At 52.5% G+C, this 26,619-nt stretch overlaps 9 protein-coding genes across 9 annotated transcripts; 3 read left to right on the forward strand and 6 right to left on the reverse strand.

Moving 5' to 3' along the window:
* Positions 1-264: 264 nt before the first annotated feature.
* J4E83_007950 (uncharacterized protein) lies at positions 265-1,452 on the forward strand (the record flags this gene model as incomplete). Its single annotated transcript, XM_049334848.1, has 3 exons — positions 265-721; positions 780-1,238; positions 1,301-1,452. The coding sequence occupies 3 exons, from the start codon at positions 265-267 to the stop codon at positions 1,450-1,452; spliced, it is 1,068 nt and encodes a 355-aa protein (XP_049185999.1).
* A 3,263-nt stretch (positions 1,453-4,715) lies between these two features.
* On the reverse strand, positions 4,716-5,611 carry J4E83_007951 (uncharacterized protein; the record flags this gene model as incomplete). Its single annotated transcript, XM_049334849.1, has 2 exons — positions 4,716-4,988; positions 5,066-5,611. 2 exons carry the CDS (start codon positions 5,609-5,611, stop codon positions 4,716-4,718), a joined length of 819 nt encoding a protein of 272 aa, XP_049186000.1.
* A 2,504-nt stretch (positions 5,612-8,115) lies between these two features.
* On the reverse strand, positions 8,116-12,757 carry J4E83_007952 (uncharacterized protein; the record flags this gene model as incomplete). The annotated part of the gene is made up of 8 exons (XM_049334850.1): positions 8,116-8,207; positions 8,260-8,785; positions 8,836-9,057; positions 9,104-9,586; positions 9,641-9,720; positions 9,775-10,027; positions 10,231-12,653; positions 12,703-12,757. 8 exons carry the CDS (start codon positions 12,755-12,757, stop codon positions 8,116-8,118), a joined length of 4,134 nt encoding a protein of 1,377 aa, XP_049186001.1.
* Positions 12,758-12,919: 162 nt separating this feature from the next.
* On the forward strand, positions 12,920-13,391 carry J4E83_007953 (uncharacterized protein; the record flags this gene model as incomplete). The annotated part of the gene is made up of 2 exons (XM_049334851.1): positions 12,920-12,949; positions 12,999-13,391. 2 exons carry the CDS (start codon positions 12,920-12,922, stop codon positions 13,389-13,391), a joined length of 423 nt encoding a protein of 140 aa, XP_049186002.1.
* Positions 13,392-13,657: 266 nt separating this feature from the next.
* On the reverse strand, positions 13,658-14,414 carry J4E83_007954 (uncharacterized protein; the record flags this gene model as incomplete). Its single annotated transcript, XM_049334852.1, has 5 exons — positions 13,658-13,830; positions 13,879-13,965; positions 14,019-14,098; positions 14,149-14,259; positions 14,344-14,414. The coding sequence occupies 5 exons, from the start codon at positions 14,412-14,414 to the stop codon at positions 13,658-13,660; spliced, it is 522 nt and encodes a 173-aa protein (XP_049186003.1).
* A 591-nt stretch (positions 14,415-15,005) lies between these two features.
* On the forward strand, positions 15,006-16,801 carry J4E83_007955 (uncharacterized protein; the record flags this gene model as incomplete). Its single annotated transcript, XM_049334853.1, has 2 exons — positions 15,006-16,606; positions 16,675-16,801. The coding sequence occupies 2 exons, from the start codon at positions 15,006-15,008 to the stop codon at positions 16,799-16,801; spliced, it is 1,728 nt and encodes a 575-aa protein (XP_049186004.1).
* A 1,348-nt stretch (positions 16,802-18,149) lies between these two features.
* On the reverse strand, positions 18,150-21,879 carry J4E83_007956 (uncharacterized protein; the record flags this gene model as incomplete). The annotated part of the gene is made up of 6 exons (XM_049334854.1): positions 18,150-18,272; positions 18,335-18,530; positions 18,583-19,143; positions 19,193-19,533; positions 19,718-19,811; positions 19,997-21,879. 6 exons carry the CDS (start codon positions 21,877-21,879, stop codon positions 18,150-18,152), a joined length of 3,198 nt encoding a protein of 1,065 aa, XP_049186005.1.
* A 1,187-nt stretch (positions 21,880-23,066) lies between these two features.
* J4E83_007957 (uncharacterized protein) lies at positions 23,067-24,642 on the reverse strand (the record flags this gene model as incomplete). Its single annotated transcript, XM_049334855.1, has 4 exons — positions 23,067-23,296; positions 23,446-24,351; positions 24,419-24,502; positions 24,621-24,642. 4 exons carry the CDS (start codon positions 24,640-24,642, stop codon positions 23,067-23,069), a joined length of 1,242 nt encoding a protein of 413 aa, XP_049186006.1.
* A 576-nt stretch (positions 24,643-25,218) lies between these two features.
* On the reverse strand, positions 25,219-26,121 carry J4E83_007958 (uncharacterized protein; the record flags this gene model as incomplete). The annotated part of the gene is made up of 1 exon (XM_049334856.1): positions 25,219-26,121. The coding sequence occupies one exon, from the start codon at positions 26,119-26,121 to the stop codon at positions 25,219-25,221; it is 903 nt and encodes a 300-aa protein (XP_049186007.1).
* Between the last annotated feature and the right edge of the window lie 498 nt (positions 26,122-26,619).

A 26,619-nucleotide genomic window follows, 5' to 3' on the forward strand; every position in this document is an offset into this window, starting at 1 on the left:
CTCGACTATCGGGAATGATCACCCTCACTCCACTGTCATGCAGCGGTAGACCATTCCCGACCGTTGCACGCGGTAGATATATCTACATGGCTCCACTACACGACGTGTCGGAAATTTTTCTTAATTTATCCTCCGTCGCCATTGCCTGGTTTCCCTTCGCTCTTTCCCCTTTTGCATTGACGCGCAGGTGACACTCACGCTCCCGTCATACAACACCACTCGAAACATACCCAGCATTTCCTCCGTACGTGAACTACATCCATCATGGGTTCAATGCCAGAGAAGAAGACCATGCATGCGCAACAGTACGATGCGCGGGACAACAAGCTCCACCTCAACGAAATACCCATCCCGACGCCGCGCGAACATGAGATTCTGGTCAAGATGGGCAGCGCATCCCTCTGCCACACCGATGCCATGCTCTTCGAGCCCAACGATCAAGGTCTGATTCTCGGCAAGAACCCCGTCACCATCGGCCACGAAGGAACCGGCAGGGTAGTATCAACCGGCTCGGGAGATTTAGCCCGAACGTTCAAAGAAGGTGACCCGGTCGGCTTCCTCTGCGCGGTCGACTGCTGCTTCGTATGCTACGCCTGCAAGAACGTACACAACGCGTGGTGCGCAACGGGCGAAACCAAAATCCAAGGGTTCAGCGCGGACGGCTATTTCGCCGAATACGCGGTCGTAGATGCTAGGGAAGCGATCATCCTCCCTGAGAACCGTCAGTCATATCTGATCTAGAACCAGAATACTAACCGCAGGCTAACATACCTCAACAGTCGACCCCAAGGCCTCAGCCCCCCTCTTCTGCGCAGGCGTAACAGCCTACCACGGCATCGCAGACTGCCAACTACCCGCCGGCTCCTGGCTCGCCGTAATCGGGTGCGGCGGCCTAGGTCACATGGGCATCCAATACGCCAAAGCCATGGGCCACAACGTCATCGCCATCGACATCACCGACGACGCGATAGATGAAGCGCGCATCTGCGGCGCGGACTACACATTCAACTCCATGGCCGACAAGGACTGGAAGAAGAAGATTGTAGAGCTTACAAAAGGTGGTGTTCATGCTGCTGTGAACTTCACGGCGAGCAAGAAGAGTTACGATGATTGTCCGGCGATTGTCAAGGCGGGGCAGGGGATTATTATGGTGGTGGGGATTCCGCAGCAGCCGTTGGAGTTTAATGGGTTGGATATTGCGTTGGGGAGGTATCAGGTTAAGGGGTCGAGTAATGGGAGTAAGTTCACGTCTTTCTTTTGTCTGAGTAGATGGAGTGGAAATACTGACCATTGCGTGCAGCTTGCTACAATATGAGGGAGGCAGTTGAGTTCTCAGCGAAGCACAACATCACGCCGCATATGACGACGTTCAAGCTGGAGGAGGTGCCGAAGATGGTGGAGTTGATGAATGCGCATAAGGCCAAGGGACGGATGGGTGTGGTGTTTAACTGAAGACGTTGACCGTGGGAGCGGAAGGCGCAAAATCTACCAAGTTACAAGCGATGTGAGGTGGAAGTCTTCCCCCGGTATACGCTCTGCTCATCTAAGGCCACCAAAGCAAATCCATGGCGATCCAGAACCGGTTTTTGAAGGCTTTGATCCCACGCCTTCGACTATAAGATCTTCGGTTATGGCAGCTCTCTCCTCTCCTCAATTACACACTTCCTCCTCAAATATTTAAAAAAAAAATCAAGGCCGACCACCTATGTCTGGCCTTTCTCTCCCTTCTTTTTTACAAAAACCCAACCCAGCTACTTTATGTCTGCTTCAAAACACCAACTTCAGTTTACATGCTCCTGAGTTTGGGGTACTGCGATTACACATTACTACACTATTATTCGGGGTTAGATTCTGCACGAAAACAAAAAAATTATAAGCAGACACCTCATGTGCTGCTCTTTTGGGGAGTGTGTGCTTCGCACCCAAACCCAACCGAACAGCTTTCCAAATGGGCTTAAGCAGGGCTCAAAAGAACCCCAGGGATTGATCATGTTTGCGTCAAAACGAGACATCCTACAGATACATGAAGAGACCACTCTCATTTCTCTAATCAAGAAATACAGGCAACATTGGAATGTTTCCAAAAGAAGTAATCGAGATCGTCATGTCTGGTCTCCTGTCCGAGCTCCGTAGTCGCCGAGGAGGACTATAAAACATCTGTTGCACTCTATCCTCTACTTGTCATCCACAACAACGATTACGAAGAGTTATATCCAAAGTCTATGTTCTACGGTTACATGTGCTGGTATCGCTCTTCTTCTCAAAAGAAGGAAAATTCGCCGCGATGAGCGGAGCAGGAGTTCGCACAACCCAGCATCCTCTCCCTCTTCTTGGTTTTGACTCTTCACCATCTACTTCGTATACGCAATTCTAGAACATATGTATGACGAAGACATGGAGAGACTGTTCCTGTGGCAATAAAATCGACTCCGTATCTGTTCATGGCTTCCAAAGATTGGTTGTGGGATTACATGAGATTCTCGCTGTGGAAGTACTCAAAAGACAACCACGTCTGGAACATGAAAAGTGTGCCCTGAGGTCATGCTATCACCCATGCTTGGTCTTAGCCAGGAGTTTGTGCACGAGCCTGGCAAGAAGTGCTTAAATACTTCTCTCCTTCGACATCTCTCTTTACTTTCCATTCCACACAACTTTCCATGTTTACTTAAAAAGTGACTCGCACGAAGCAATGTGTTCCTGTCCTCTTCTTCTCCAAAACCGAAATACTCAATTTCCATGGACCGACCCAGAAGCGAATCAAAAGACGTCGCCAAGATTACCATGTGTTCTTCCCCGTTTCTTCCGCCAAGATCTCTCGCTTCCAAACAACATCAACAGAAACGCATGTTCAAGAAGCACTTTGTCACAAGCTCCAGAGTCGCTAATTGCATGTTTCTGACTGCGGAGATTGAAACTTTGCAGCATATACATGATGGGGCTGTGGCCTTCTTTCGCCGGTCCAGAAACCGGGAACAGTCGAACATAAATACTCGCCCTCCTCGACTGTCCTCTCTCCTTCATACTACACACTTTCCGAGATTCACCAAAAGTCAATCCCGTACAAAGCCATGACTTTCTGTCCTCTCTTTTTCCAAAACAACTATGTCCTCATACATGTCCCAGCTGAGAAGCTGACGACTATATATCAAATCTTCTTACCTGATTCTTCTCTGAACTATCTTCTCATGACTCGACACTTTACAAACCCCGAACAGTACAATGACACGTTCCATGTTTGGGTTCTGGTGTGCCAAAAAAAGATGGCGCACCAATCTTATGTCTTTGAGACAAGGGCAGCAACTCAAAACTAGCCGCGAGCGCCTACATGGAGATTGGGTCGTACTGATTCTTCAATTCAACACCAAAACAACGCAAGAGCTGATATATGAGCAGGCTCGCGAGGAGCGGCCTATATAAACACTACTTCGTCCTTCTCTCCCACTCCATCACACCTCCTCCATCTGTTTTCTAAAAAGATGCTCTTCATTCCCTCATGTGCTGAATTCTCTCTTCTTTCTTTGAACATCAAAAAGATAGTCATGGCTTCGACTGCAAAGCTAGCGATGCAGCAATTATGAACCAGAAACCTCCCTTCCAAAAACAGTCCCTGGTGGCGATATGACCCAGCCTCGCGGTTCCCAATTTCAACTACTATCAACCATTCACCAAAAGATTTATCCACTCAGTCTCATGTTTTCTGCAGAAGATACCGCACTCCCTACGTCACCAAGAAATTTCTCTGCCCGAAATACCTCCAGGAGCGGTACGTGTCCCTCCTCGAGGAGTACCATCTACATATAAAACCCCTCTCCTCCGCCGGTCCTTCTTTCTTTCTATACCACCTTCCAGTTCTTTCTTCTCCAAAATGAAACTAGAAGCATACCTATGGAGTCTGCCTCCTCTTTCTTCTCCAAAATTGCCAAAAGTCTTGGAAGGACGAGTCCATGTTGGAACCAGAACACCATAGCCGCCCAGTTCATGTTTGTCGGTCTCAAACTGCAAGGAAATCGTTGCATGGTGGTGGCTCTGCGCGAGGGAAACTATTATAAATGCGCACTGGATCTGTGAAGACTCTACGTCCTTTATTCCAGTGCCTCCGTTGCTTAAAACCAAAACAAGTGGTTGTTCTGGCCATGGGTGTGCTGCTCTGAGAACCGAACCATAAACAGCAGTGCACTACTTCTTTACTAGCTCAGGAAAAACGCATCTGTCGGGACCAAAGAACGCATCGTCACATTCATGACTGCGGTTGCCTCGGTGGTGTTTTCAAAAAGTCCATTACGCCTTCGCCATGTTGGAGTCAAAAGAGTGGCACGACACCTTCATGTTCCCTGCTGAAGGAACTCCCTCAAACCTTCATGGAGAAGGGAATTGTGGACAGTTCTTATTATAATCAAACCTACATGTGATCGATGCATGTGCGGTGGCTTTGGGACGTGTTCCGATAGCAATCCAAATATTGAGCGATACCCCCAAATGGGCGCTGTGGAGACGACGTGCCTAGACATCATGCTGGTGATGATGATCATTACTCTTGTTTTGTCATTGTTCTTGCTCTTCATCGTAAGGCTATAGCCAAGCACACCGCCTGCTACCAGTACACTCCAGCCTACGTACTCCACGTGTCTTGATGCATATCGTACACCGCTCTCCTCCTCTGTTCACAAAACCTTCAGCCCTCCAGCCTGACTATCACTCTCTGTATGCCAGCACTCTTAGACAATAGTCTCCAACTCCCTCGCATACCCCAGCGTATTCTCAATAACCTGATCACTCGTAACCAAAATATCCCTGTTCAGATACTCATCCTCCTGCTGCGGGAAGTATATCCTGCCGTCCTTGACAACCCAACCGCTCTCCTTTGCAAAGTTGACGACGCTGCCTTCCGAGTCGAGGAAGAGGAGGGATTTGGCGTCGGAGATGGGGATGGAGGGGTATGCGCGCTCGGAGCAGGAAGCGATTTCCTTGCGAATGGTTCCGATGAGGATCTAGAGATGTGTCAGCAAATAGTCTGGTTCAGATTATGAAGGATGTCGTGTGTTTGGTGGTAATGACAATGACGTACCTCAGTAAACAGCGCAAACTCCTCGCCAGGCACCCTCTCGCTCTTCGTCTCTACCCACACCTTATCGTAGCTCCCCTCCATAAGCGCCTGCTCCAGACGAATCGGATACTGGATAAACGGATCAGCCTCTAGCTTCGCGCTCGCCTGGGCGGCCGCCACCTCGAGCGTCTCGAGCAGCGTGTGGAAGCCCGCGTAGTCGCCCTCGCTCAGCAGCAGCAACAGGTACAGCCCCGTGACCTTGCTCGATTGGCTGCCGTCTTTGGGTAGTGTGGACTCTGGCAGCGAGTAGAAGGGCTGCAGCTGCTGGAAGTAGCGGGTAAAGGACTCGGTGTCTTTGAGGCGGATGGAGATGATGGCGCCGAGTTCGAGCGTCTCACGCGCGACCTGCAGGTATTTCCGTGGGGACTTCTCTTGTGGGATCAGGGCGTTGAGGTTGAGGAGGGCGATCTTGGCTTTGCTCAGTAATGAGGTTGATTGCTGGTAGTTGTGCGTCTTGAGCGTCTGGTGGAGCTGCTGGAGCACGCTGGAGAGTTCCTTTTCGGCCATGGTGTGCGGTGTCTCGCTTTTGGTGGTAGTTGTAGATGATGGGGAGGGTGAGCGCGGGGATTGAGCGGGTTGATGGCGTGGTCGGGTTGGGGTGTTTGTTGCGGCGAGTGGAAGCTTCGGTGGTTTACGTCGGGGGACCGTCGGCGTCGGAGGTGCTGGCCTTAGCGTGGGCTGCGTGCTCGCCGACCGCCACGGCGCGTCATAACCTTCAAACGTACGATAGCGAATATATGCCATAGTCTTCACTTGATGTCAAACACACTGAGCATGTTCCTGGGGATATAATCATAATCTGAACACTTTTCAAGATATAAGCCTGACATCCCACGCGTGCCAGGCACCAACACCCTGCAGATGACCTAGCCGGTCACATTGTCCCAGCGTGGGAATATCACTATTGGCAACTGGCATGCTTTGGTATTGGTCTACTTCTGTTTGCGATGCTGCAGCTGACATTCCTTCTTGCGCGTTTTAGAGTCTGCCTTGCAAGACCGATTGGGTAGTCAGCACGCCACGCCTTACCTTGTGTTACCGTAGAGATTACTCGTGTGAAAATCTTCTACCCAGAGTACCGTATCGGGACATGTAGACATGTCCATGGCCTGACCGGTTCGTAGTTCCAACACATCTCACCACCGTCAGACGGAATATCGTCAAATCATGTCCCTTTTGCTTATCTTCTTCTCCCAAACTTTCCCTTTCCACCTCCAGCAGTCGCTGCCTTGCCCTTGATGTTGAGTCTCCGATAATTGGCATTTGCCGTAGCCTTGATCTTTCGGGCCGCCGTCTTCAGGACGCCCTCTTTGACCGGCTTCTCCTTTGCTTGCTCTGGTTTCTTTGCTGGCACTTTCCGTCTCCTTGGGGTATGTGAAGCATCACTCGCGTAGTCGGAGTCTCCATCCAGATCAGAACCAAACTCGTCTGCTATGTCTGCTGGTACTTGTGTTTCAGGCACGGCTGCTTGCTCCTCGTCTAATTCGTCATGTGTCTGTACGGCTGGTATTGGTTTGGGCTTTACGACGTTCGGACGCACTGAGAAGTTGTTAGTCATGTAGCTCTTTCGATGCAAACAGCACATCTTACTTATCACTCGCCGTGTCTGCCTCTTCAAGCCCTTCTTCTTCCAAGCCTTTCGCGGCTTGCCGTCACGACCAAGTTCTGGCTCTTCCTCGCTGTCTTCATCAGACTCAAGGCCTCGGTCCGGGCCTAGGGGCATTGCCGCCTGGCTATCTTCGATCAAGATCTGCGGCGCTCTAGAGTTCTTGGGTACGGCGATGCCTTCTTCCTCCATTTCCAGTTCGCGCATAATATCCGCCTCCTCGTCAAGTTGGTCCTCCTCATCTTTTCTCATCGCTTGTATCATGGAACTCAAGCTGCGCCCAAGGCCGCGGCGCATCCAGGGCGCAGGTCGTGATATGGGTTCCTCCTCCTCTTCGCCAATGGCGCTCAAGACATTGTCCCTCTTCAGGAATGCAGGTGTAGCTAGGCCTCTGGTTGTAGACGACGGTGTACCCTGTTCGTCTAATCTCCTCTTTTTCGGTGTGACAAACTGATTCAGGAGGAATCGCTTCCCGGCCGATAGTGGTGTCCGCTCCCCTCTTGCTCTTGACTCTAGCGACGTCTCGCTTGCTGCGTCTTGTAATCTCCTACTCGGTGTTTGTGGAACATTCAATCCTACATCTCCTAGTACAGTCCGCGGTTTGCTCGGGGTGCCTTGGGCGAACGGGAGCTGATCGAAGAGACCTAGCACTATGCCATCGCGTTGAGGCGTGGGTCCTATAACAGAAGGTCCTTGTGGAGAGAGCAGCTCGGCGGCGTAATCTACGTTCTCTAGTGTATCTTCATCCTCCCTCTTCCTCTTCATCGGCGTGGAAAGATTGGGTTTGGGCGCGGCTTTTGGTGTGCGTTCGACATCGAGGCTCGCTTTTCGGCTTGGGGCGCGCTTCGAGGGGGTCTGCGGCGCGGCTTTGCTGGATAATCGTACTCGTAGCTTGTTGTACTCCTTGTACATTTGTGCTGCACATGTTTAGCAGGACACCAGTGCTACTGGCGTCGCTGTATACGTACAGATCTCGGCATTGGCCTTGATATCATCGCGTCCCGCCTTCCGGCCATTGTTTTCGGCGGCGAACTTCTTTTCCCAGGCCTTCAGTTCCTGTCGTAGCACAGTGCAGCGCTGTTCAATCTCGTCGTTACTCATGTCGTCTTGTGTGGGGTAGGAATGCGTGAAAGCGGAAACGCGAGCGTAATTGATTTCCGCATCTCAAATCGCGGTACGCGTTACGTGCACGCGACAAAACGCCACTAGCAGGGATGTCTCAGCCTTGCCGGCTCCACCCGCGGGCATCATCACATGCACATCAATCCCGAAAACTCAATTGGCAAGCATGACGCATCAGATATATTCTACAAAATACTATTCACAACTCCCTGCTCGCGCGCTTGAGAGCTCGAACATCATGTCGCTGATGCAGAAAGGGAAAGCCGGACCAAAAAAGGGGAATCTAGTAGTGAACAGCCTTGTCGTAGGTGGCCATGGCAGCCTCCTTGAACGCCTCAGCGAGAGTGGGGTGAGCGTGACATGTGCGGGCAACATCTGGGACATTGTTAGCTTTGTTCTGCAATCATAGATAGTGTATTCGACTCACCCTCTGAGCTGGCACCGTATTCGAGAGCAAGAGTGCCCTCTGCAATCATCTCACCGGCGTTGGCACCAATGATATGGATACCCAATATCCGGTCAGTCTGAGCATCTGCCAGGAACTTGACCATACCCTCAGAGTCGAGGTTGGTTTTGGCTCTTGAGTTGGCGGAGAAGGGGAAGGTTCCGTTCTTGTACTTGATACCCGCCTCCTTGAGCTCCTGCTCGTTCTGGCCGACCCAGGCGACTTCAGGGTGGGTGTACATGACGGAGGGAATGGCACCGTAGTTGACGTGGCCGTGGCCCTTGTGGATGTATTCAATGGCGGCGACAGCCTCCTCCTCAGCCTTGTGGGCAAGCATAGGTCCGAATGTGCAGTCTCCGATAGCGCGGATGTGGGGAATCTTGGTGCGGTACTCCTGGTCGATGATCAAGCGGCCCCTGTCGTCGGTCTCGAGGTTGATGTTGTCCAGACCAAGACCGGAGGTGTATGGGCGGCGACCGATGGCAACGAGGACGACGTCGCAGTCGATCTGTAACGGTTAGCATTCTCTCTAAACACAAATGCATGCGCTGGACATACGGTCTCCTCTTTTCCACCCTTGGCGGCCTCAACGCTGATGTTAACGCCGGCGTCGTGAACCTCACCAGCGGTAACCTTGGTGTTGAGCTTGAACTTCAGACCCTGCTTTGTGAGGATCTTCTGTGTCTGCTTGGCGATTTCGTTGTCCATGCCAGGGCCGCCGATTTGACCCAAGAACTCGACAACGGTAACCTCAGAGCCGAGACGCGACCATACGGAAGCCTACGAATCGTTAGAAATGCCATATGGTTCAAAAGAGGATTCCTACCATCTCAAGTCCGATGATACCACCACCAATGACAGTCATCTTCTTTGGCACTTCCTGGAGCGCAATAGCGCCAGTGCTTGTGATGACCTTCTGCTCGTCGATGGTCAAGCCAGGGAAGGGTGTAGCCTCGGAACCAGTGGCGATGAGGATGTTCTTGCCGCGGACGGTGGTCTCGCCACCCTCGGTCAGGTTGACAGCGACGGTGTGCTCGTCCTGGAATGCGCCGGTGCCCTTGATGTATTCGACGTTGTTCTTCTTGAAAAGGAACTCAATTCCCTTGGTGAGACCAGAGACGGAGGTGTCCTTCGCCTTCATCATGGCGGGGAGGTTGAGCTTGACATCGCCGACTTCGATACCGCGACCCTTTGTGTCGTGGAGAATCTGGTGGTAGAGATGCGAGTTGTTCAGGAGCGATTTTGAGGGAATGCAGCCGACGTTCAAGCAGGTTCCACCGAGGGAGCCACGCTTCTCGATGCAGGTGACCTATCGCCGTGTAAGCCTTTGAGCTGCGCAGTCGCCATGTCTGTCGTCGCTAACCTTCATGCCCGCCTGTCCTGCCTTGATGGCTGCGACATAGCCTGCGACACCACCACCGATGATGACTAGGTCCTTGTCCTCTATCCAACAATCAGCACATACTCCCCTCTAAGCCTCGTAGTAATGCGACTTACCAGCCTCCGACGCATAGCCTCGTCGTAACCGGTTCTGGAAGTAGATGTTGGATGCGCAAAATGTCTTTTGGGAGACGGGCCGCGTCGCCCTCTGCATGGCGCGGGGTGCCAGTGAGCGGAACATGGTGGAGACTACCGAAGAATCGCTACCAAGAGAAGCCGTGAAGTGTACGGCGGGGATGACAGGCGTCAATGGATGGGGCGTGGGATGGGAGATGTGGTTGAGCTTTTTGCGGAGCTCGGCCGGGAAGGTCTATGCGGCTTCCGTAGGGTCAAGGGTGGCGCCAAGCTGACAAAGTGCCTCACGTCTACTCCGTAACATCTTCGTCTCAGTGTCCCGGCAACCGGTATCGCATTACTCTATATGGCAAATAAAGGGTATTCTGGCTATATGTAACGGCAATGACTCCTCCCTTCCTATTCTTAGTCCTCCGTCAACGTCGTGGTGGCCAGTACTCTCGTCAACATGTCTATTATTGACTTGCAAGCCCATCGAACAGTCTCTCTCTCATGTTTCTCGACGATCTCTGTCTTGCTGACAGTCTTCTTGAGAAAGAACTGCAGCCCAGCAATCATCTCAGGAGCCTGATCCACCTCCACGAATACTTCGCGTACTGCCCGCTCGTCTCGCTTGTCCTTCGATTTGGATGCCTTGAACGACTCCAGAATCGTCGTGACTAGCAAGACTTCGATGAACGTCTTGGTTTTTGGCTGCAAGTAGGGGAAGTTGAGGTTCTTGAGGCTAGTGATGGGTAGAGCTTTCCGGCCGATCAGTGTTCCGTACAGTTTGCCTTGGTTGACAAGTTTGCGAAGAGATGTGTCACCACCTGCATCGTCATCGTCATCATCCGAGTCATCTGCGCCGTCTTGCTTCTCTCCTAGACTCTTGAAGATATCCCATAGTGCAAATTGGAAACTCTTTCGTGTCTTGTGATCTGAACAGACTTTCCGGGCGAGGACTGTGTAGTATGGGTTATAGGTCTTCTCGGCGCCTGCGCAATGCACAATGACCCGTGGAATTTCCGCCTCCTGCGACCTCTTGAGGTTGAGCTTGTTCAAACGTATTTGAGCGTCTTTGAAGTCGCTGGCAGACATGATAGAGACGAAGATGGCGCGTCGAATATCAGTGTTCATACGGTGTTCGCGGGCAAGTTGCACGAGATCGACTTCGCTGTCGTCGTCCTCAACGTCGATGGTTTTTGAAGTCTTGCCAGATTGCTTTGACTCCTCGGGCTTCTCCTCGTTTCCAGGTTCATTACGCCAACTCGCTCCCACTAGCCACCACTTACCTCTTTTATCCGTGTCTTTGATATCCTTGAGACCAACGCGTAGCGGCTCTGTTGCTCGGAGGTTTCTTGAATTCAGAGTACCCAACTGTTTCTTCATCCGTATCGTATGCTCTCTTGAAAGTGCGGAATTGGCTATGCCTGTCTTCATCTTGTTGTTCTTGAGGTCATTTATCGTCTCAATCATGAACTTTGTTCGGACGGGTAGGTTGTTCTGGCCAACCTTAGCCACAGACTTTTGCAGCAAGACGACAATGTCTTTGAGTGAAGTTGGATCATCTTGTCGCAGTTGCGGACCCGATGCCCTGACTACTCTCAGTAGGAGCTCGGTATTGATCTCCGTAAGTTCGTCGAGGAAGAATCGGATGTAGTCGAAGACGATGTTGCTGCCAATGACCTGGTATGTGTACAGCTCCGCTACTACAGATATCAGGTTTGCCGTCTGCTTTCCATTGCCGTCTTTGTTCGGTTGGTAGTGTTGGTCGAATTCTGCGACAATGCGTTCCACTATTTGCGCGCCAAAATCGGGTCCAATAACTTTGTACACCGCAGCGATGAAACCAGCGTGCAGGTTCAGAAACGTATCGAGGAGAGCTGTCGGATCGGACAACATGCCGACGAGCAGGTCGACAAGTGTGTTATTGACGTAGCCTCGGGGGTTGTTTTGGTAGATGTTCTCGATTTCCTTCAGAATAGACAGTATGTTGGCTTCCGAGAGCCTGTTGAAGAGACCCTGAATTTGCCTTTTGAGACGCAGTAAAGCCTCCGTATCTGAAGCAGGGGCTGCTCTCAGCGCAGGTGGTATGTACTTAGTCGGTTGGGCGTTCGCGGCTACGGGAGCGATGTATGGGTTCTCTCGTATACGTGGTTTTTCCGGTTCTGCATCCTCCATGTCGTCGTCCTCATCTGAGCCCAGGTCGTCTTCAGAACCATCCTCAGTGTCGTCGTCTTCGTCGAAGCCTGTCTCTTCCATGCCCATTTCGTCCTCGTCAAATACGGAACCTTCCGACTCGCTGTCCTCTTCCTCACTCGACTCCTGACCCAAGGCTTTCCGCCTCTTGCTTGCGAGCCAATCGTCGTCCTCTTTCCTCTTCCTCTTTGTAGGTTGGGCATCCTCTTCGTCACTGAAATCTCCAAGGTCGCCGAATATGTCGTCCAGACCATCGTCTGCTCCCTTGGACCTCTTTTTGCTCTTCACACCTAGCCTCTTCTCCAACTTTGCAATCTCAGCGTCATCTTGCGCCAGCTTTTCCTGTGCGGCGCGCGATAGTTTAGGGAGCGGCGGCGACGCTTCCTTGGGCTGTGAGGGTTTTGCTTTGAGGATGCCCTTCAACGGTTGAGGCGACTCCTTCGCAGCCATCGGGGGTGGTGTAGCGTCGGATTCGATGTTGTCCCAGTCTATCTCCTCCTCCTCGTCCTCATCGTCCGACTCTGCTTCACGACGTGGTCCGCGGCCATTGTGTGGATGCGAGGGTGCTGGCCGTCTGACCTGCTTGTTCTGGCGCTTCTTCTCTACGCGATCGGCCTTGCGCTTGTCTTTGCGATTCGGTGGACCATTGCGCGGTCCATTTCGTCGGTTGTTGTTCGCTGGGTCTGCTGATGTTAGCACTGAAATATTGCCAGAGTCGGCTGGACATATTACCGAACTGATTTCTCAATTCCACGGGCAATTTGGGCCCTCCGAAAGCTGTGCGCATGTTGAGATGGTCGAGACGGTAGAGTCGCAAAAAAGTTCGAGAAGTCGGAGTTTGGGTGAGAGAATCCCCGCGTCTCCGCTCCACACGGACGGCCGCGGGCATCCCACCATCCATGCAACCAACTACTACATGGCGCGCGCACCATAGCACTCGACTTTCACCATGGCGCGAGACCACCTAACCAACGAGGAGGTATGAGAAATCAATTAATGAAGCGCCTGTCCAAGGCTGACTGTTGCAGTTCTTCACACGGCTCGCCAATCTTTTCGAGTACACGCGCACCAAAGGCCACGGCAGCGTCTACCTAGTCCAGAAGCGCATGACTTTCGGTACCTCTGCTACACCTCCTCCAGCAAGCAAGATCGCCGACGATCCATTATGGGACACACATCCTGACGAGCCATTACCTGTCCTAATCCGCGCACACAACAACGGGAGCGACAAGAAGGCAGGCACCGACAGAGAGGACATTCCCAAGATAATACTGAGCACCGTGGTGAAGCCAGACGACTTGGACGCATTCTACACACGCTATGCCGAAGCGTGTAAGACAGGCATGAGTGGGCTGAAGAAGCGAGACAAGAAGAAGGCGAAGAAGACTAAGAAAAAGAAGAAGGGCGAGACCAAAGTATGAGGAACACCGGCTGTTAAGAAAGCATGAGACGCACAAGAAACACGTCGTTATCATAAAGCACCGATTGATTGATCTTGAGAGGTCACGCGGGTCGCATCGAGAGTATGTCGCTGAGGGAGAAGTGCTACTGGAAGAAGGCACAACAACGACTTGGACGAAGAGATCCTATCAAATCCGGCACCAGTGCGCGAAGACTCTCATGGAGTACAGTGCACCAGAAGATACCACTGAATCATATTCATACTTCACAATCCCCACCATTACTCTCACAATGTCTCCGCCGTCTTCTTGAACATCTTCGTGCTCACAGGCAGTGGTTGCCCCATCCAGGTCGCTCTTTGAGTGTGGTCTCTCAACTCATCGTCGGTGTTTGGGTGAATCAGTGCAGACAATGGCCCCCTGTTGATCACGAGCCAGGGAATGAAAGCACCGAACTGCTCTACTAGTCGTCAGCATAGGCATAGAGGTGAGGTCTTTCGATACATACCGGGCGTGAAAATGTTGACCTCGAACATGGCGAGAGGATGGGGTCCAATAGGCCGGTCCCATACTCGGTAAATGCGCAATTCGGGGACTTCGTGTCGTATGAGCATCCTAGCATATTGAGTATATGGATATTGTCCTTACATTCGCGGCGTATCCGTTCCCACAGCTCGTTGGCGAACTTGACCTCATCATTATCAGACTGGAGGAAGTAAATGTGGACGCTAGTTGCTGTCAAATACATAGATAACTGCATCTCAAATTTAAGACTTACTCGAAGCCTCCTCGAATTCCGTTGGTTATAGGAGCTACAAAGGACTTGTATGCTTCGCTCTTCTTCTCGGCTGGTGGGTTTGCATAGGATTTGCCATCTTCGGCCTTCTCACTTGAAAATGTTAGCACGTGCTCCAAAAAAATATGTGATCGTGGTCGCAAGGTATCACAGGTAAAGTGTTCAAGGGCAACATACTCCGGCAATGGCTCCATACCTTCGTAGCCCTTCAGAGGAGACGGATACGTGTAGAGATTTGGATCAGCCATGTTTCAAACTGAACGCTATCTTGATGTTTGAGTGCACTTCTCTTGTTGTATCGCGTAACTTTTATAATTGACAAAACAATCAACAATACGCAGCGGAGGTCTTCCGTTTGTCAGCGCGGAATTACAGCGGCCTTGGTTTGCAATGCCCCAATGCAGTCAGTCAGCCCATGTACCAAGTTACAGATGCACTCATACTATGGCCTGCATCATGTCAAATCGTTCTATCATGTGAGCTTGCGTGTTAAGTCCAGATTGTGATGTGAGACGAGTGAGCCGTCAAGTCGCACCAAACCTTGGAAGCATTACGTTCAATCTGGGCAATGAGCGATCATTAGGAACACATCGTAAGCCGACGGGGAAAACGTGTCTAGTATACAGCTCTCTATCAATCGGAAACGCATTGATATGACTCTTCACCGACAGATAAGGAGGCGGCGCAGGAACTATAAGTCCTTATCGATACATGTCGCGCTTCACATAGGCGTGCACGGAGCCTTGGAGGGGTGAGTCAAGCACCCCGCGGCCACCCAATATATTTCGGAGCGCAACAACCACCCATTGAACACTACACGATACCCCAATACCGCAACCATGGCCGAAGCCACGTACTACATCGACGAAGACGTCGGTCACGACACCCCAGAGCAGACTGGCGACGAGTCGCTGCCCTACAAATCACTCGGATACGCTGTCCTCACCCGCGGCGAGACAGCCAAGTTCCTCACCCGCAAGAGTGTCACTGGCGAGATTGCAGAGGGCGCCGATGCGACATCGAGGTTAGAATGGAAAGATGCCGCCAAGTCGGCCATGAAGAAGGCCGTCAACTACGCCAAGACGCAGAAGAAGAAGCAGGAGAAGGACCAACAATTGCTTGCGCAGCGCATGAAGGAAGAGCACGATCGCAACAAGGTGCTAGACGAGGCTAAGAAGATTGTTATAGAAGAGGACAAGAGCCTGCCAGCCCCCATCAAGATCAAGCTCGACGATACCGACTCGAAGAAGATTACACTGGGAGATGGCAAGGACACAAAGGGCACACGTGTACGCGTCTTTGGTCGTGTACATCGTGAGCGGAGACAAAAGGATGTCATGTTCGTTACTTTAAGAGACGGCTACGGTCAGATGCAAGTCATCTTCACCGGCAACCTCGCAAAGACCTACGACGCCCTCACCTTGACCCGCGAGACCAGCATGGAGATTTTCGGAGAGCTGAGGAAGATCCCAGAGGGCGCACATGCACCCAACAACCGCGAACTGCACGTCGACTACTACAAGATCCACGATGGATGGAAGGCGGCCGGTGGTGACGATGCCATCACCAACAGAGTATCAAAAGACACTGAGCACGCGACACTACTTGACCTGCGACATCTCACTCTCCGCGGAGAGACAGCCTCCAAGGTTATGATTGTCCGTGATGCCGTCGAGTTTGCCTTCAACCAAGTCTACAAGGAGATGCGATTACGCAAAGTCAGCCCGCCCGCGCTCGTTCAGACGCAGGTCGAAGGCGGTGCTACGCTCTTCAAATTCGGCTACTACAACGAAGAAGCCTACCTCACCCAGTCCTCCCAACTCTACCTCGAGACCTGCCTACCATCCATGGGCGACGTCTACTGTATCGAGAAGTCTTTCCGCGCCGAGAAGTCGCTCACCCGCCGCCATCTAGCAGAGTACACGCACGTCGAAGCCGAACTCGACTACATCAACTTTGACGACCTACTTAACCACCTGGAAGAAGTCATGTGCCGCGTACTTGAGGTCACAATGGCCGACCCCGTCGTCAAGCAATACATCATGGACCTCAACCCAGAGTTCCAACTCCCCGAGCGACCATTCAAGCGCATGAAGTATCAAGACGCCATTGACTGGCTCGTCGAGCACGAGATCCCCAATGAAGACGGCGAGCCGCACAAGTTCGGTGATGATATCGCTGAGGCTGCTGAGCGTCGCATGACGGATATCATCAACAGGCCCATCTTCTTGACCCACTTCCCCACAGAGATCAAGGCCTTCTACATGCTCAAGGACAAGGACGATGCACGGGTAACCGAGAGCGTCGACTGCTTGATGCCGGGTGTTGGAGAGATTGTCGGAGGTAGCATGAGGATGGACAACTACGATGAGTTGATGGGTGCGTTTGCACGTGAAGGTATCGATCCTGCGGCGTACTACTGGTACACCGACCAGAGGAAGTAAGTCATCCACCCACCCACCAACACACCCATCCGTGAGTTCAAAATTCGCTAACACAACCCTTCAGATACGGTTCCTCCCCCCACGGCGGTTACGGACTGGGTCTCGAGCGCTTCCTCGCCTGGCTCTGCAAGCAGCACACCGTCCGAGACTGCTGCCTGTACCCCCGCTACTTCGGCCGCTGCAAGCCTTGAGCAAAGAACCCGACGTCCCCCTTCCACGCATCTGTGCCCCAAAGCTCCCGTCCTGCGGAACGAGATGAAGTATGAGTTGAACTGATTCGTGCGACGTGGTTTCGTGAGAGCCAGGCTCCCGCTTGTGCCAGCACACATGGCCTCTATTGTCTTGTCTTGTCGCATTAGGCTGAGACGAATGGGACCGAATCGTTAAATGAAATCATATCCAATCAACATGTTCCCATGCGCCCCCGCCTCGTTTGTGTTTTGTTTTTCTCCGGTCAAAGACTCTGTGTTGCAGCCTCATTGATGTATACACACGAAGTGGGGTCGATAGGCCATCAGCAGTTGCCCTGAGTCTTAGTTCGCTGCTTATCGTGCAACTGTGTGCGACGTGTCTGACATGGTGAACCCGGTAAATCCCCAGTTGGTCCGCAAAGTCTCCTGCTCTGCTTCATTGATTCTCACGTAAGTGAGCCGCATGTTCACATTCACGTCAATTTCATTTGTGCGGAGGCACAAGAAAGATCATAGGCACAGCATCCACCCAGTTCATAGACCGACTAATACTACATGTCTTCCTAAGATACCGCATCCAGATACCCTCCCTTCCTTCCCATTTCGAAACCAGTATACAAGCTTCGCAAGTATACTAGTTAATGTGAAACCGGTCAAACCCGCAGACATCGGGAGGAGGGAGAAAGAAAGTTTTAACACTTTGGCCCACGCGTTCAGCTTCCCTCCCCCAGAAGAACGCCGAAGACAAGGACGAGAAAACGAAAAAAGCTCCTCACCAAGAGCTCAAAATGTACAAAGTAGTACCCCGTGTGAAACTCCTCGCTATGCAGTTGTGTGGTACAGCGAAAGAAAAGCGTCCCTGGCAAAAGCGCGCAGGGACTTGGCAGTAAATAGCTGTCCGTACCGGCAAACAAAGACGTATGGGTGGGGGAACGAGCGAGCGCTGAATTCGCGCATCGTGTGCAAAACAGGTGATCCGCCGGAAACAAGGTACGGGGAATGGGGCAGAGAGAGCTTTTTTTCGAAAAAAGAGAGCAAAAATCGTTGACGTGTCGGGCAAGGACCGTGCCGCGCGTCCGTTAGCGAACAAGTGTCATGTTCGAGTACGGAAGTTGAGCGGGTTGGCTGAGCTGACGGCTGAGCATTCCCAATGACTTCGCCACGGACAGCATAGGAACTATGCACTACCTTGACGACAATGTCTTGGAATGGTATGGCGGAGTTGGAATCTTTGGTGTTGAGTGCATGAGGAGTGTTGTGGGGGGCCCAGATGGGTCCAGGTTGCGCGGTGGCGTCACGACAACCAGGCTAAATGTTTAGGTTCAGATCCGGTGTGCTTGAGCAGGAATCAAGCTCCAAGTCGACGCTGAATGAGCTGCTGCAGCATCTTCAACTGCGCGCGCTCGTCATCAGTGGGCGGTGGTGGGTCTGCGTTGGACATGGCGGTGATGACGGCCGGGGGAGCTTCGGACTGTTTCACGTGGATTAGCGCCGAGGATCAAAACAAGGCCGGTGGGCCACAGGTTGTCTTACAGTGAGACCGAGGATGAGCGCTTGAACTGTGCCCTCACCCAGGTTCATCTCTGGCGTCTTGTTTGCCAGCTGTGCCAGAGATAGTGCTGCTTGCTGCTGCTGGAAGTTGTGCGCAAGGAAATTTTGCATGGACACTCTGCGCTGTGATGCAGCTTCTGCGGACTTGCGGGCTTCGGCCTTCTTGACTACACGGCCACTGCGATGTGTTAGTGACTAGTTTAATGAGCTGCTGATGTGACTTTGTATACCTCTTGACCTTGCTGACGAAGTCAAGGATCACTCCCTTCTCCGGAACACGGAAGACCTTGGAGTTGACATCTTTGGGATCGTTGTCACCAAACACATAATTGCCTTCGCCATCAGTGTCATCGTCAGGATCGTTAGTGATATCGATCAAGCCATTGTTGCGCATGCCACGTGAAAAGGTGGGCTCGACATATTCGGGTTGCTTGCGCACTCGCACTCTGCGTGGCACCCGAGTTACCGGCGCGGCATCGGCCATCTCAGAATCCCCATCTTTGGAACTCAGGTCGTTCTGCAGCAGTAAACCGCTGCGAAGGTCATGTTCGATATGTCGAGGACACCTCCAGGCATCCCGCTGCGATGCCTCAAGGCTGATGTGTGGTGGGTTAGCGAGAGGCGGGTCGACGCAGTCCAAGTGCCAGTACGCGTGACAAAAGTCACACTTCAGCATTTGACGCTTGTGGCCGCTCGACACTCCGCACTGCGTGCATAAAATGACTTTGTGGTCAGCATCAATAAGCCTGGTGTATTCGGGCTTCTGGTAGCCATAGCCACTGTTCTTCGCTCTGTTGTGATGTTAGTGCCAAATCACGCGACAGAACGCGTCACACTTACAGTGGAAACTTCTTGACCTCCTCAAAATACGAGCCATCGGGACGTGCAGCAACGCCTTCGAAGTTGTTTTGAATATCAGAAGGTAGAGCAAACGCGCGGGGATTTGTGCGCTCAAGCTTGCTGAAGAGGGGACCCAGGCTAGGATACGACTCTGCGGCATCGTCGGATGCAGCGAACTTCGTGTTGCACTCATAACAGTAGAACGCTCCATCTGGAACCTCTGTTCGCGGCGGATCGCAGCAGAGAAGGTGAAAGACGCGTGGACAGTTTTCGCAGCACACAAACTCGCCTGCGCCTCTACACGCAGAGCAGAAGTCGTCGCTCTCTGACTGTGGCGAGTTCTGACATTCTGTTAGAGGTGAAGAAAGGACAGAAAGTGGAGGAGAATATGGAAATTTGAGCGGCGTGATGTCTGTAGTGAGCAACATTGATGTTGGGGATGAAAAAGAGAAATTGTTGTTGATGAGTTGTGTGGTGGAAGAGGAATGGTGTGGTTGGATGCTTCGGGAATCCAGTGGCACTTACCGGGTCATTGTCATCAGGCCCCAACTGTCTCGAACCGCCACCACCAGTAAAGGCTACACCAGCAATAGGTCCTGCGTCTCGGTTTTTGACCGGCCTATACGTGTAACAGTTAGCCTTGTAATGATTTGATGACATGTACGGAATGTACGATGCAAACACGTGCAAACACGTAGAGCTTGCTCAGTCGACGCTTACAGCCCTGTGCTGAACCGGGTACATGCATCGACCAACGCCGAGAAATTGACAAGGATGCTGAAAAAATGAGCTGAGAATACTTACGATCGTTTTGTCCTGGCGCCCTGCCCGTTGGTGAGCTTGACCCGCTTAGGTGCCGGCCCCACTGCTGGCGTTGAAGGACGCGACGACATGGCAGGCTCAAACTGAGGTGAGGAGAAGCGCGACGGATCCTCTCGCAGGCGCTTGGTTCCATGATTTGGAACTCGTCCGGCGCGTCGTGGTTGATCAGAATCAACTGGTGGTCCCACGGCGATTTGAGAGTCGGTCAGAGACTCAGTCTCAAGAATCTCGTCATCAAAGCGAACATCTGAGACGGGAGGAGGGAACTGCTCGAACTTGCGAATAGGCTGCTGGTCCACCATAGCTTTTCGCATCTCATAGATTCGGTCATCTTCCGCTTGCTGTTCTGCGGTCGGTGGCTGTTGCTTGTAGGCATGCTTCCCGAACAGCTTTCCGGCATTTCCTTTCATCTTTTTGGCAGCACGCGCAGCCGCAATGTTCTTTCCCTTCTTCGGTGGCACGGCAGGCGCAGGTGCAGCAGGTTTCCCGTTGACCTGCACAGGCTCTGGAGGGCCTTTCTGGACGATCTCTTCATTGACGTCCGACAGCTCAGAATCGCTCCCACCGGTGTCCGGTGTCCTCGCTGCTGGAGTGGGTGCTCCGGTCGACAATCCTCCCTCAACATCCATGGCAGAATCCCGGGCCTGAGTTCCGTTGGTAGCGGTGCGTTTTCTGGGCGACTTGGACGGCTGTCTCGGCGTTGACTCATTTGAGGTATCCGCAGTGGCTGGAAGAGCGGGTGCGCTGCTGAATGGGTGAGGTGCTTGACCGGAATTTTGGTCAAGAGCTGATTGCAATGCTTTGTGCGAAAAGCTTGTAGCTGAATTACTAGAGTCCATGAACTTCCGATCTTGGTAGTCGTTGACGGCGGAGGCAGAGTCATCAGGAACAATTTCACTACTAGCCCTAGGAGACGGCTGCTGACTGAAGAATGAAGCTCCGTGATTCATCGCGGATTGCTGGTCAAAGCGCCCGTTCTTGCCCAAACCCATCCTCGCCTTTTCCTCTTGCTTGAACTGCTTGATGAACCTGCGAAATCGGACCATCTGCGCATTGGTGCTGTTTCTTTGAATAACCGATTCGATCGCGTCTGCCAAGTTGGAATCGATTTTGCTCTGCTCGTAGGCGCGCCTCAACGCAATGCCCACGTAGCGCTTGCCCGAGTTGCTGTTGGCTTTGGAAATCGCATCGTTGACCGCAATCTGAATGCGCTGAGTCGCAGCCTCAACTGGCTCCGACATGGAGACTGCCTGTACTGCCGGGCTCGCGGAAACCGAGGCGCTCTTGGTGTGACCGATTTTCATTGTGGGTGTCTTGCCGTTGACAGGTGTCTTGCTCTGCACTGGGGTCTTGCCCCTGACGGGAGTTTTCGACACCTTCACTTTCTTCTTCGGTTTTGTCGCGGGCTCGTAGTCGTCGTCCTCGTCGTCTTCTAGGATCGGGAAGGCGGCCTGCATCTCTTCCTCCTCCTGCCGCTCCGAGTCGTCAGGCTCGAGCTCAGGAGCTGGAGTGACCTCTGGCGTCGACCCAACCTCGTCAACACCGAAACCCAAGCTCTTGCCCAATAGCGAATTTCGGGCAGCCGGCCCGTCGAGAGCGCGCGCGCGCTGCTTGTCCTTGGCCTTTGGAGGGACACCGAGGGGGGCCATATTCTCCAAGACGCCGTGCCGCGCAAACCCGTGCTCTTCGAAAGATGGGGCCAGAGTTTGCGGTTGGGGTTCAGTCCACTCGGTAATTGAACGCTGCTTCTTCTCGTTGACGTGCTCGCTCGGGGTGCCGGTGGGTGAGGCGTAGGGCGTGGTGCTGGACCTTTGTTGCGATTTGAAGTCGCGCGACTCCCGGAGAGACTTGCGGAGGGCCGGCATGGCGAAACTACAGTTTGGTCAGCGCGCTAGAATAATCACGAAGACGGTTAGACTTACTTCACGTGTTGTCCGAGAATTTACACGCCGCAATGCCGTGCCCGTCGTTGTGGGTCGGTAGTGCAGGAATGAGAGTCGCTGAAGGTTGTTCGAGGGTGCCCTGGACGCTTGGACGGACCTTCTTATTATGTCAGCCCCCTACGCATGCGCAAACATCGCCATGTCTTACTGTCGCCAGGAATAAAATGTATGAATAGCCGGAAGCTTCTTCGATCGTCTGATTGTTTTTTCAGTTCTGACAAAGGCGGGGTGCGGTGTTGGTGCAACGATACCAAAGAATCCACGATCACTTGTCCGCTTTTTACCCTGACGTGCCCAAGTTCACCTTCACCAATCGCCACTTGCGGATCTGGTCGTACAATACGTGGGCGCGCGCCTGAATAGAGATGATATTATTGACATTGTTCCTGACTTCACTTCGATAAATCTCTATAGCACAATCCTGTCTTTGCATGATCTACTCAGGGGTAAATTCTGTTCCATGCTTTACCTCACTCTACACCATGCTTGGCTATCCGCGCAGAGCACCATAGCTTTCGTGTGCCGTAGCGAACAACAAAGCCATGGATCTCTTGTAGCTTCTCTCCATTTGCCATGTTCGGCGTTTGGGGGGACAATAACATGACGGGTGGACAAGATAAACCGAAGACAAGAACAATGACGCGAAGCCGCCCAACATCCGCTCCGCCCTTCACCATAGATACATCGAAAACAAAAAGCCCCTTCTGCATTGGCAGCCATTGATGGCGCGTCCACGGTCGCTTAAACATAAGGGAAATAAAAGTTGTGTTCGTCTGTCAAAGACTCCCCAGACCACCTGGTACGATCTCAGTCCGTGAGCCGTCCGTAACTCCTTGAATGCGCGCGTGTTAGCTATCAGATCCTACATTACTCAATATCACGCATGAGAAGCGAAAAATGCTGGCCGGTAAATAGGTGTCTGTTTTTTTTGGATTGTTATCGCTTCTACTTGATCAAGTGCATGAGCACAAGACAAAGCACATCAGACCTGGGTCTTTTGCCGATTTTCTTTCCGATCCTGCCGTTTTCTGCAGTCACCAAAAAGGTCCGTGTCATCCAGGCTCATAGTCGAGAGGCGGGTATGGCGTCAAGGTCTCCGCAAGCTGCGTCTACTCCTCGTCGTCACTCTCCTCCTCTTCGGCAGGAGCAGCACCGCCGTCAGCGGCCTTCTTGGCGGGCTTCTTCTTCTTCTTCTTGTTCTTCTTTGTCGAAGTCTTTCCAATGGGCTGTTCGAGAATCTTGAGGATCTCCTCGTCCTCAATCTTCTTGTCAGACTTGTACTTGGAGGTGTCGATGGCAGCGGGTTGAGCCAGACGCTGCATGCCGTTCTTGGTGATCGCTGTTAAAATGTTAGCTACTGAAGCAGATTTCATAATCCTTCGCGATCAAGCGAACGAGGGTGGAAATATGGAGATCGAGCAATCGACCACATCGGCCAATATCGGGCATCTCCGTGCACAGACAGAGCAGGGGAATCCTCGGACTTACCAACAGTGCTGAACAACCTAGCTACGGGCTGGTTGTCCTTGTCAACGACAACTTCGTACTGGCGGAGGACACCCGTGCGGACACATTCGACAACACCAACCTTGGCAGCCTTCTCGTCCTCAAGCTGGCGCAGACTGAAGGGGAAAGTGCCGAACTTCTTGACAACCTCAGATAACAGGCTTCGCGAGGTAGGGCGCTTGAGCTGGTAGGTGGTGGCTGTACGTCGGTGCAGAGTGGTCCTGTTGCTGTTGCTCTTGACCTTGCCGCTTCCGAGACTGACACCCATCTCAACACCCCACACTTCGCCGACCTCAGGGAGACCCTCTCCTCTGACACCCTCGCCGGGCGCAAGAATGATCTTCTTCTTGGACTCGATCTCGTTGTGGTCGAATTGCCAGATGGTGGTGCTCTCGACGAGGTTGCAGCCATACGCCTTGACAACCTTCTCAAGCATGTTGGTCATTTGGCTCTGGGTGTAGGCCTTCTTTGACGCAGCCTTCTTTTGCTCCTCCTCGTCGCCGTGGGGAACCAAGCCTGGAGGTACCATCAACCTCAGCAGAAGCTCGTTCGCGTAGTGTGTAGCCAGAATGAGATCTGCCTCCCGTCCGGTGACCTCGTCGGCAGCTCCGACAATGACATTGTCGCAAACGATCGCGCAGAAGCCATCGATCTGGGCACCCAGCTGGATCTTGACAACCTCTCCCTCCTTCAGTGTCACGGCGGCTTCCTCGGCATCGGTCTTGAGTGGTGTGTACGGGGTGATGTAGGCGCTCGGCGAGATGGTGGTGCAGTGTCCAATGCCCTTGAGGACCTTCTTGCCCTTGTAGACCTTGGCGACCTCCTCGTCTAGGAGCTTGTCACCGCGCTCACAGAGCTCGACAATGCTGGCATCAGCGGCGATCCATCCTGGACTGGTCAGTTTGTGTTCGTGTTTACGCGCGGGAAACGAGCGCAGGTGTGGGCAGCGTCGTACCGGAGACCTCTTTGAGGACCTTCTGGGAGATGTCGGCGGCGACCTTGTACTTGGTGATAGTATCTGGGTTCGCCAGAGTGTAGTCTGCAATATGGGTTAGCTTCTGCGACTCATTGCCAGCACAAAACTGAGGTCGAAGCTCTTTTCGTCTGAATAGCTTCTCATGTCGATGGCATTAATAGCGAACAAGGATCGAGCTTACCGACAGCTGCTGTTTCGGCCATCTTGAGTATAGTTGAGTGTGGGAAGATGGTCTAGGAGCTAGAATTGGAGTGGTGCGCGAGGTCGTTCCTGTGTTCAGACCAGCCCCTCAGTGGGGTGCTTTCGAGCTTTCGCTTAGCCAGAGCCCAATGACGATGATCGCCTGACAACGTCACACTCGACCTGCTTTGCTTGTTCCTGAATTAATTACCTTGACTAAGGAAATTGGACTTGTAGTCATTTGAGTCGCATTTTCGAGCTCGTATTTGTGGCCTGAGTTGGCATTTCCATGATTGCAGTGCAACTTCACTACGGTTATGCTGCTGTATGTATGCCACGCTGTTGACAGCTTCGACAGCGTGCCATCAGATGCCAGACATTTGATGACATCGAACATAGTGTTCCTGGCAAATGACCACATCCATGCTGTTGAACTCGTACCATACCATTCTCACGCTTAGGGTGTACTTCGCATGCCCAAAGAATCTGTACAGAGCAAGCGCAAACTTCCGCAAATCTATGGGTATTTGATCGATGCGGAATCGCACTCATAATACAAGATCAAAGTGTCATCCCCACAGACATCTCCCTCTCCCTCTCTAAACCTGCAAAATCCCATCCACAACCACCGCCCGATGATCACTAGCATAAACCCCATCTTCAAACCGATTCGGCAACACACTATACCCCTCAACACCCCAATCCCCCTCTCCCCTCGGGCCCACAAAGACAAAGTCAATCAGCGCCTTATCCACATCATCGAAAGCCGTGTACGTATTCTCATCACCATACAGCCACTTAGCCTGCTCCTTCGTATCTTGCAGGAGAGACGACGCGTTATTCAGCATCATGTACGCATCATCCGTAGTCTCAGAGTTGAGGTCGCCAGCCAGGAAGAAAGGCAGGCCAGTAGACGAGTAGTTTGACGCCGGGGAAGCGATATCCGCAGCAATTCCTTCGATAATCTTGGCAGATTCGCGGCGCGAGATGGCGCCCGAGTTGTCAAAATGCGTTGACATGGCTACTATTTCCTTCTTGCTTGTCATGTGCTTGAACGTGCCGATGGTCACGATGCGAACGGAGCCTGCGTCCCAGCCCTTCTTTCCAACGGCGCCGTCCTCGTTTAGCCAGACGGTCTTCCAGGTCACGAGTTCCCAGACGGCTGGGCGGTAGATGACGGGGCTGTATTCGCCTTCGGTTTTGCCGTCGTCGCGGCCGACGCCGATGTAAGCCCATTCGTTGCCGAGACCGGCCATTATATCGACGATCTGCTCGTTGAGTACTTCTTGCAGACAGATGAAGGCTTCGGGGTTGTGAAGAGTGTTGTAGTGCAGCTCGTTGAGGATCAGTTGTTTCCGTGTTGACCAGGGTTTCTCTCCTGTGGCTGGTGGATCGGCGGCATAGCGAATGTTGTGGGTTAAGATTCGGATTGGGAGAGTAGCAGCCTGTGCTTTCATGATGATGGCGAGCAGGGTGGTGACGAGAAGCGCTGCGTTGAGCATCATGACGACAAGCTAGGTACCTATTGCCGGAACCGAACACGTGACGGAGTGAAGCGGGGACGATGTTCTCTCTAGCAACGACTGCGAAGGGGGCTTGTGGTAAGGAGATGAATAGAGGCCTTCACAATATCGAGAGATGGCACTTGCACGGCCTTGATATGAACAACTGTAATTGACGCCTACCTACATCGCTGCGTCGAAGACTACCAACCTTACTTATACTTTACAAACGACACCAGCAACTAAGAGAAGAAGGAAGGTACTCAAAATAGTGCCGCATAATGACGAAGGCTTCAAACTATGCCAATCCTCCGTGTTATAATCCAAGAGGGGCCCAAATTTCCGAGTTGTAGCCGACAAATGAGAACGCCGATAGACAAGCACGTTGTCCGCATGCGCAACTCCACGTGATCCGCTGTTTTTACACGGGCTTCTATACCCTGGATGCGCTTGCCAATATGAAAAAGACCCCGCTATGCTTATCTGAATATCATTTCC

Source organism: Alternaria metachromatica (genome assembly GCF_023757995.1).
Source record: "Alternaria metachromatica strain BMP 0045 chromosome Unknown scaffold_21, whole genome shotgun sequence".
Taxonomy (NCBI): Eukaryota; Fungi; Ascomycota; class Dothideomycetes; order Pleosporales; family Pleosporaceae; genus Alternaria; species Alternaria metachromatica.